The sequence below is a fragment of the Copadichromis virginalis genome, linkage group LG7 (assembly GCF_057382275.1).
Source record: "Copadichromis virginalis isolate Kocher_CV1m ecotype Utaka linkage group LG7, C_Virginalis_male_GT1.1, whole genome shotgun sequence".
Lineage (NCBI taxonomy): Eukaryota > Metazoa > Chordata > Actinopteri > Cichliformes > Cichlidae > Copadichromis > Copadichromis virginalis.
This window is the reverse complement of record NC_140624.1, coordinates 48615201-48625607: the sequence shown is the minus strand read 5'-3', so window position 1 is coordinate 48625607 and position 10407 is coordinate 48615201. Positions and strand designations below refer to the sequence as shown.

Genomic DNA, 10407 nt, shown 5'->3' with positions numbered 1-10407 from the left:
AACCTGCGGTGTAATTACAGCTGTTTTAATCTGCATAGTGTAATTACAAAGCACTGCAATTCTATTATATAATAATTAGATTCAATATTCGGTTAAAAAGCACCATTATAATGCATCTGTGTTTTTTAATGGTTACATATCACTTAATCAAACTTCCTCAAACACTGAGCATTTTTGCATGTCACATGTCCTCTTCTTCTCATCAGATATCCCCCAAACTTGCAAAGACACACTGACCACAAGATTTTAATTTACTAAGGGGGTGTGTTGATGTGCAGCTGTCAGACCATGCCACTCCGCTTTCCCCACTTCCTCCTGTCCATCATCCCTTCTTTCCTCCCTCCTACCCAGAATGCAATGCAAACTTGAGCAGGCTCAGGCGAGCTATAAAAAGGCATAGAAGCGGAGAGGGAGGGCTGGCGTGCAGCAGGAACTGTGCAGTCACACGCACACGGGGATCCAGGGACAGCAGCCCCTTGCGCTGAGATCTAAAGCCACAACGCGAAAGAGAGGTCAGTACAGAGGACAAAGGCTCTATAGAGGAAAACAGGCAGGAAACGCCTCTGAACAGGGCTGGGCTTGTCAGAGAGGGAGACAAATAGAGGAATATCGGAGAGACAAAGTGGGCAGGGCTGTTTGACGGGATGGAGAGTGGGAATGACAGAGGCAGAGGTTCTTATGGGAACTGTCATGGGACCGTTTAGTCACACTTTAAAATGGTTGACATTTCTTTTTTTCTTTATGTGCCAAAGGAGCCAATCATGGATTTCTTTGCAGTGTAAAGGCATGCAGGGCTCGTCTGTCATTCACAGTGATGTTACTTAAGGCATTACATCATAATTATCCCCAAAACTATAATTAGCACTGATTGTATTTGCTTGTTTTGCTTTGACTTTTCCTTCTCTGGTTTCTTCTACTTTGATACCGTGTCAACATTCTCCTGAACCTGCAGCCATTTAAAAGGGCATTTTCATGCAACCCCGCGTAGCCATTAAAGTCCGCTGCAAAGCTTTCAGAGCCCGCGAGGATCATTAGCAGCTGATGAGGGCTGAGTGCTATTGATTCCTGTTTTTACGTGCAATTTGGAGCACAGACACATTAATAACACCCACAGCAAACAATTGAATGTCTCATGCTCCATCCTTCCACAAACAACACGGAATATCTCCCACCGCACTGACGTCAAAGGGTCCCCTGATTTCCCTTAAAGGGACAGCGCTCTCAATTAAAACCGCAGAGCACCCTGGTAACCAAACGATTTACAGGGAGAATGTGCTGTTAGATCATCGCTTTCTGTGTTTTGCTTTCAGGGGCGGTCAGTCAGAGCTTCATCTCCATGGGCTTTTTAGGAATGCTTGACAGATAACCTTTAACAGCTGCACATCGGCTTGAGTCTTTTTTTAGCAGGGCCGCATGTTTAAAAACGGTAATTAGACATGAGGGTGGTGCAGGCAAGATGGACTGTCCCATCTTCCTTAGGATGGATGTAATGGTGATTGTAGGATCTGTAAAGATAGAATTAAAAAAATCCAAAACTGCATATATGAATAGACCACCACTACTATATCAGGTTCTCTAAATAATTTCAGCACTTGATTGGACTGAATTGAATTTTCATATTGCAGGATTATATAAGGGACAATTTAGACACCAAGTCTCTGTTAAGACTCTCCCGAGGAAATGTAGTATGTAGTTTCCCTTCCATAATTGCAGACAGTGTTAAATGCCATGCCCACACCTAGGAGTTGTGCAATCAGGAGTTAGTACACATATGATGTGTCAGGACACAGAAGGTGGCACCATAATAGGCCACACAGAGACTCCCAAAACAGGTTCTGTGCTGACTCAGATGTCAGCCTCCGAGTGACATTTACCCAGACCACAGGGTTAATGGCTGCTGACATACAACTGGACACCTGAGAAGCAACGGCAGGGAGCACTGAGGCGTAGTACAAGTGAGAATCAGAGAACAAGCTGACAAACTTTTAATGCAAACCAAGAAGCACACACTAGGTTTAGGAATGTACAAGTTTCCTTCAGATTAAGTATACTTTAATGTATATCTTGCTTTTTCTGTCTGGCAGTTTAGCCATAAAATGACTCATATCGCACTGTTCTGCAAGCGTATTTTGCAACCTGGCACTATGCAAACTGTACTATTTGAATTGCAAGGGCTAGATAAAATGCAAACTGCTGCAATGTCACCAGGTCAGGTTTGTTTCAATTAATTTAATGCTACTCCTCGAGGTGTGGTTCTTTTAATGCATTCTAATAAAATCTTGCCACAGTAAAACAGTTCCTGGAGATCCTTGAGGAATATTTAACTCCTATTAAATAATAAATCCTAAAATACTGTTTTTTAGTTGTTCATTTAAATACACGGTCCACGATTACACTCAAAATGTCCAACACTGCACCTATGAAGATATTTGTCACCATATAATGTTTTTTTTCTGGTGTACAGTGTGTCCTTTCCTTTTTAGTGCCAATGCCAAGGCACTTGGAGGCACCAAGTAACCTGAGAAGTACTCTCTTGCCTTTTGACACACATTTAATTTGACATACAAGCAGCTTCTTAAGTTACTTTAAGACTATAGCTAGCCAATTTGTTTCATGTGTGTAACATAGTAACAAGCACAATAGCCAAAAAGTGCTGTATGCATAACTCCAAAGGCACACAAGTAGTGCAAAAACTCACCTCAGTGCACAGCAGCTGTGTGAGAGAAATCCATTTAATTTAGGAAACAATACATGACAACTTTGACAGAGTGTGTGGGCATATTTTTGACTGGCACTGCTTTAAAGTATTTTGTTTTTCAACTGTATGTTCAGACGGACATGCAGCTACTTGAACGTGCCTATTTATGCCAGCAACCCAGCCTTCTTCCTCATTCTTCAGACTTCTGTCTTTGAGTCAGCTAAAACGGACGTGTAAACAGGAAACAAACTGGCTATTGTCTTTTTTAGATATGCCCAGGTCTATTAATACAACACTAAAAGGTATTTTATTACGCCAAAGGTTTTGTGAATCAAAATATGCTCATACCAGCTTTAACACTATAGGAAAGAAAAGCAGGGTTGCCATTAACAGCATGCTGTGTGCTGTTGTGTCTGCTCAGTCGTGCTCAGTACACTGTACTCTCAATGACACACCAGAAAACTGGCTTTTCCTACATTATACTATACAAAACACACACACAAACAAACTGTTGTGACTTTACCAGGAATAGTAATATTGCCAGCTTTACCAAAACCAATTTCCCCCCAAAAGTTGGAATATTGTGTAAAATATAAAATTGTTATGACATCTACTCCAAAATTTTCTCTGCTTTTGTGTCAATTCCTTAAAGATTTCATATGAATTCTGTTAAACTTTTAATTATAAATACTGAAATATCAAAATTATTTTCAATTTTATGCTGGGAATTATTCTAAAATGAAATGAAATGAAACAAAAAAACTATTTTAAATAGAGCAATTTGATCTTTTGAGCACACAAAACTGTCCTGTATTGCTTAAAGAATATGTAGAGGTGAAAACGACCCTGTTATGGTGATTATAGCCTAAATCTGGCACAGTAATTAAGGTGATCATGCATACATAATCCAAAGTTATTGATTTATACATTAAAGGGCTACCTATAAATCTATGCCTTGCTTGACCTTGCTTGCTGTATGTATCTTCTGTGAATATATTCACTTTTCTGTGTCCTTTTCTCTCTTTTAGTTGACCGAAAACACTCAGACGTAACACAATGGCAGGTAATTAATACACCTGTTCAAGTATTATTATAAATGTCTCTTTATTGATGATAATGAGGTGGAACGTGTTCATTTGTGTGTTTATTATTAATCTAATGGAGTAAAGGAAAGCAGACAGACGGTTGCGTTTCCATGGACTCTACTGCCCTCTTTTGGACAGTTTGGATAACACAGGGAAGGTTTTAATATGTACATTTTAAAAATATTGCGCTCGGATTCTTTGTCGTGATATTGCATTTAATGAAAAACCCAGACACGATCGCAGAATATGATTAAGAACAAATGGAAATGGCCTTATTGGCTAGATTTGCAATTCAGACTTTGTTATAAGTGCCTGGGAACACTTGGCAACAAAACAAGGGATAACAACAGTTGCCATGCCAACACTACTTAAGCAATAGCACTAAGCTAGACATAAACAAGCTCAGTCTAAACAGCCTGTTGCAGCAGTTAAAAATGGACGTGTTTTCTTCTTCATCATGTGCGCGTCTTTCCTCCACATCCGACTATCCAGACGGTTTGTTACAAAAACGTTTTCCTTGTGATTTGAACTTTTGCTGTCAAGAAAAACCTCCCGATTCACGCATGTATAACTTTGTCTGTGCCTGCTCATTTCAGACAAGCTCAAAGATGCCAAGATCATTTTTGTTGTGGGTAAGTACCCTGAGCCGCTCTTAGCACTTTAGCAGTAGCGCATTTAGCTTTTATTTGCCTTCATGCCACATGACTGTTTTTTTTTTTGTTTAATCTTCTTTTAAAGGTGGGCCTGGCTCTGGAAAGGGCACCCAGTGTGAGAAGATAGTGGCAAAGTACGGCTACACTCACCTGTCATCTGGGGATCTGCTCCGTGCTGAGGTGGCTTCTGGCTCTGAGAGGGGCAAGCATCTCCAGGCCATCATGCAGAAGGGAGAGCTGGTACCTTTGGTAAGAGAGGGCACTATAACTGAAATAATTGCGAGTATGCATAATTTAAAAGAAAACAAAAGGTTTCATGTTTTTTTTGTCCAATACTAAATGAAAAGACAAAATACAAGTGTCAGCTCTTCTAAGACACCTTTTTTTGTCAGTGCCATATCATAGTGAAGATTGATCATAATGTTTTGGGGCTACCTGCAGGACACAGTCTTAGACATGATTAAGGAAGCCATGATTGCCAAGGCTGATGTCTCCAAGGGTTTCCTTATTGATGGCTATCCCCGTGAGGTGAAGCAGGGGGAGGAGTTTGAGAAGAAGGTATGGGCTTAATTCATCTTTGCAGCAATGATTTAAAAAAGAAAGAAAGAAAGACGGAAGCTTAAATGAACAAACTGTCTTTGATCCCAGATCGGCAAACCCTGCTTGCTGCTGTACGTCGACGCAAAAGCAGAGACTATGGCCAAGAGGCTTTTGAAACGCGGTGAGACCAGCGGCCGCTCTGATGACAACGAGGAGACCATCAAGAAGCGCCTGGACCTGTATTACAAAGCAACCGAGCCAGTGATTGCCTTTTATGAGAGCCGTGGTATTGTCAGGAAGGTGTGTGCGACTGCTGCGACAGCGGAAAAACAACATTTGAATCTCACGTGAAACGTCAACATATATTCTAACGCATCCATTGTCATCTTATTTTGCCCAGGTTGACTCAGAGCTGCCAGTGGATGATGTCTTCGGCCAAGTCTCCAAGGCTATTGATGCTCTGTAGTAAAGCAGCATAACTAGATGGGCCTGTGTCTGATTGTTTATTTTCAAATTTCAAAAAAACAAACTAAAAAAACAAACAAAAAAAGCCAAATCAAAAGAGAAACAATACACTTTCAACTCATTTGGCCATCAGTCTCAAAGATGTCTTAACTTTAATCCTAATCCAGCAATAAGAACCTAAAGTTTTAAAGTTACACAGAAATGATTCTGTGTGAAGCAACTTTAAAAAATATCTCTATATGTACAACGTATAAGTCTTGTTTCCATTCTATACTTAACATTTACAGATATGGATGCAGGCCTGTCTACAACTCAGAGGTGCTGTATACAAGAAATATTAACCACCTTCTAACCTTTAAGGCCTACACTTGGTCAAACACGCACTTTACACTCCCCCTTTTTTCTCCTCTTAAGTGCTGCCGTATTAGAACCAAGAGTTAATGACTTCTTTATACATTGTGCCATTAAATAACTGCAGAGATCACTGTGGACAAACTGGTGGAACTTCATTTTCATGTTCGTTGATGGAGCTTTTAAATTACAGTTGCTGACCGCTTTTAACTTCACACGGTCATTTCTGTTAATCTATTTACCGTTACATTTAAAGCACAAAAAGGTTCAATTTCTTTTCTATTTTTTCATTAAGATATACACATGTTACATGTATTTCTATAATGTGGTATATGTAAAAATGAAAGATTAAAATAGCCTATAATAAAAAACAATTTGAGTTATTACTGGTGATTGTGTTACCATTGCCCTGCAGTCTGTAGTAATACTTAAAAAACATACTGTCTTCTTTACAGTGTATAAAACAATATAAAAGTCATATTGTGAGGAATCCTGGACAACAACAAGCGCACCTAAAAAGGGGACTTTGACCAGGCTTACGAGTTCAAAAGGGGAAATGGTGGTGTTGCTGAAGCTTGTAGACACAACAGGATGCAGAAAGCTGTGAGCCAGTCCTCTCCTGTTATAAAGTTTTCCCTTAAGACCTTGGTGACCACCTGGTCTTCACTTGCCTCTCATCTTCCTCTCTCTCGCACACACAAACACACATTTCCAGCTGGCCAAGCAAACACTGCGGCAGGTATCCGGACTACTCTCAAAGGAGAGCTCTGATCATGACCGTGTGCTGCAGGGACAAGGAAGAGGAAAACAACCTCTGAAAGGTGCACAGGATGTGTCCATTGGAAAGTCAATCAGGAGACGGCGTCTCTATGCGCTTTCATGAAGCCATTGAGGATGCGGCCTGAATGCTAGGAATGCTGGTCTTACTTAATAAAGGTAGAAAACAAAGGGAATGACCAGAGGTCGCAGTGGAATTTATCACGTACAGCAGAGAAAGAAAGACAGAGGCGCATGGGGGAGAGAGGTGAGAGGGAGACGGGGGTGATAGCAACCCTAAGTGTGTGCGCGTGTCTACTTACCTACAGCCCTGCAAGTTTGGGATCTGCAACCAAGCTAACCTATTCTGATTTACTAAAAAATATATACAATACAGAGCAAATGTTTTGAGTCCCCCTTTATTTCTTGCTCTGTTATTTGGTGCTTTTGGTTTATTTAAGTAGTCTGGGCTTCTTGAAGGGCATTCAAAGCTCTTCTTTGGATGTTGGCTTACTTTTGTTGATCCCACACTGCTTCAATAATGTTAAAGTCTGAGCTGTTTCTGAGTGTTTGCTATCATTGGTATGATGAAAATTGAAATTTTTGACAATCAGATTGTATTACACAGGGGCTCAAACTCTGATGGCACTTTTATGCGTTCATATTTCCATCAATTTTAACAAGATCAACTAAACTACTGGCTGGAATGCAACCAGAAACCCACGATAAAGCCTCCACCGCATTCTGCAGAGGGTTGTTGACACTTACCGTATCTCTCTCCTGACCTTTAATTTATGGATGATGATTTGAGGCTTTGGTAAACAGTAGATGGATCAGCTAAAGGCCCAGGCCTTTAAGGGCATGACTTTTGGATGTCGATCATCAGTGTCCTTAAGATTTTTTAAGGACTACTGCACAGCAGATATGCCAAATCTTAAGTTAATAGGATTTGGGGAATCATCTTGTTGTTACACTTCAAGAATTATATATCTAGCTCTTTGAAAGCAAGAATATAACAAAATAAAGATTGGCTCCAGACTTTTTTTTTTTACACAACACCGTGTGATGTTGTGTAAAAAATTAATGTATAAAAGAAGAGACCATTCATTACATTTTTCATTTGCTATTGTGGCAAATATTTTAAAAAGGTAGCAGGCCTGCATTGCAGACAGGCCACATTTGCACCTAGACTCTTTTGCTATGGAAGAATTCTGATGAGTGTGCAGATTATAGTTTGGCATTCTCTGCACATGATTCTTCAAAAACATTCATATATAAAAATTTCATCTCTTGCCCACTGATGCCTTCTTGTTCCAGTAGCCCACTTCTCATCAGGGCATCCTGATTCCTCAACATCTGGACCTTGTTAATCCCGGTGACATCCAAGCTGACATGACTTCATATTTATTTTAAAACACACACACACACACACACACACACACACACACACACACACACACACACACACACACACACACACACACACACACACACACATATATATTTAATGTGGGTGTAGGTTCAGCTCTTAACAAGCTAGAAATTCTCTTGCCTCCTCAAACCACAGGCTTGGTGTACATTACTTGGATTGGTTGGACCAAGAGACAGTTCTTCACTTTGACTGAGACTATCTTTAATGAGCTCGGGCTCAATGAAAGTTGTGGCATTTTTGTATATTTTTTTTTTATTGCATGAGCTGCATTTGCTGAACTGATGATGAATGTTCACTGTCAGTGCTTTTTAGTGTTGTGATGTGCATTTTCTTTTTCTGGTGTTGCCCCTTGCAGTTAAAGGCTGCTTTAGATTCTCTGGATTATTTAATGATATGTGTTATTTACAGTATGAAGATACATCACCTACTATGCAGTATGAATAGAAAATAACCCCCAAATTCTTTGCATTTATATGTTGAAAAGCATCATTTTTAAATTGTTCAAGTATTTGCTCACATAGCCTGTCACTGAGTGGTAAACTCTTTCTGTAATTATGAGTGAAAGACAGGTTTTCCAGTGTTTTCCATATCGCAGCTTTATCAAAGCGGCATAGGGAGTGTTGTTAATATAAAATTCAAAGTAACATATTACAGATGATACATTTGCAAGTTTGATCAGTAGATGTTTAATTGATTTAGTCTTGTTTTGGCTTCCTTTTAGGGGTCATCTCGCCTCTGTCAGTGCGCCCCAGGGCAGCTGTGGCTACAATGTAGCTTTCCATCACCAGTGTGTGAATGTGTGTGTGAATGGGTGGATGACTGAATGTAGTGTAAAGCGCTTTGGGGTCCTTAGGGACTAAGTAAAGCGCTATATAAATACAGGCCATTTAACATTTACCATTTTCATCTAAAGTTTCACTGTCCTCCTTCTGTCCTCTTCTCTCCCTTTTCTTTTCATTCTTTAGCTCCTTAAATGACTCCATCCACCTTCTCATCACGCTCTCTTCACACATTAGTACATTTGCGTCTCTGTCCTTAATTGCCCTAACTTGCTGCACATCCTTTCCAGCACACACTCTCTGCCTAGCCAATTGATGCAAGTCCTATAAGGCTTTGCCACCTCTCTCTTTAATATACAACTAGACTTTAAGTACTCCTTTACTACTTCTTCCCCTTTTTCTTTGCCAGCCTCTTCCTTCAAATACTTGCCTGTACTCCCTCTTTCCACCACCATGTGTCATTGCCTTCTTTCTTCCATCCAGAGGATACACCAAATACCTTCTTTGTAGTTTTACTTAGTTCTTCACTCCTTTTTGAACTCAACAACATTTTTCCTCCCTCACCTTCCATTGCTTGGAAGTCTAATTCACTACTAAGTCAAAAATGATTTGCACATCTTTACACTCTTTTTTCACTAATAGATTTTATGCAATGTTCCAAGTCCAACACCTGCACAACGAACAACAAGCAGGGAAGATCTGAGCACTTATTTCTTCATAGCCTATGTAGGATTTGATTTTTTTTCTTCAGTGCCCCCCTGTGGAGGTTTTTTAAACAGTAAGTGAATGGCCTTGCATGCACAAATTTATTTGCTTTAAAACCTGGTTAAAAGGCAAGTTTCAAATGAAACAGTCCATGTGTGAGATTTCAGCCAAGGCAGAAAGGACGATCTGAAAAAAAGGTGCACATGATGTATAACTGCGTTCACTTATTTGCACAGCAGAATCTAACGTCAGCTAGAAATTCTAAGGAAAGGCTTGTTGGGCTTTGTTTATTCCAGACATCGGGTATCTCATGATCTCATGGGAGCCATTCCAGCTACCAGTAACTTATGTATACAGAGGTTGTTTTTTTTTTTTGGGGGGGGGGGGGGGGGGGGTTGGAGGAGGAGGAGGAGGGGGGGTCAACTTGCTTAGAAAATGACCTGCCTGCTTTCAGACTGTCACAGACTGTTACCAGGGCCTCTCATTTAACTCAAAGATAAACGCACTCTAACAAAAGCCTTGGATTACTTTTAAAGGTGAGATATGATTTTGCAAATGGGACTTTTCTATAATGAAGGTCTTGCCAATTAAACAGCATAGGGGATTGTGGGTGTAGGTTCAATTGCTTTGTAAAACGGACAGACTTCTGTTCATCTGGTATCAGTCTGTGAAATTACCAGTGGAAGGCCATGTGTCAGATCCCCCCTCGGAGTACGATAAGGAAATAAGTAAGCTGGCTCATAGTCCTCATTCTCCTTCTACTTTTCTGTGGACTGCATAGCACGGGCTGGCTGGCACCACCACAGAGACCCAGTGGCACCGTGCGGGAACCAACGTCAACTTGTGATGAAAGACGACGGCCGATTGTTTCCTGTTATTGAAAAAGGACGCATGGGTGGGGGTGGAGAGTTGGGGGCTGGCTCCAATAAAAAAGGAATGCCAT

The 10407-nt window shown here is 40.5% G+C and overlaps 1 protein-coding gene across 2 annotated transcripts; it reads left to right on the top strand.

Annotated features, from left to right (window-relative positions):
• Positions 1–398: 398 nt before the first annotated feature.
• Positions 399–6175, top strand: ak1 (adenylate kinase 1). Of its 2 annotated transcripts, XM_085463851.1 has the most exons (7): positions 399–512; positions 3727–3761; positions 4380–4415; positions 4522–4685; positions 4878–4994; positions 5085–5276; positions 5377–6175. In XM_085463851.1, exons 2-7 carry the CDS (start codon positions 3755–3757, stop codon positions 5440–5442), a joined length of 582 nt encoding a protein of 193 aa, XP_085319977.1. In that variant the 5' UTR covers positions 399–512; positions 3727–3754; the 3' UTR covers positions 5443–6175. The 2 variants fall into 2 exon arrangements, with proteins under 2 accessions (XP_085319977.1, XP_085319976.1); XM_085463850.1 differs by lacking the exons at positions 399–512; positions 3727–3761 and adding an exon at positions 4166–4278.
• The last annotated feature ends 4232 nt before the right edge of the window (positions 6176–10407 follow it).

Bases quoted from the DNA above. Each gene is read 5' to 3' on its own strand.
- ak1 (XM_085463850.1), top strand. From the start codon at position 4,218: ATGGACGTGTTTTCTTCTTCATCATGTGCGCGTCTTTCCTCCACATCC. The intron at 4,279-4,379 runs GTTTGTTACAAA...TGCTCATTTCAG, and splicing joins CACATCCGACTATCCAGACG to ACAAGCTCAAAGATGCCAAG. The intron at 5,277-5,376 runs GTGTGTGCGACT...TATTTTGCCCAG, and splicing joins GCCGTGGTATTGTCAGGAAG to GTTGACTCAGAGCTGCCAGT.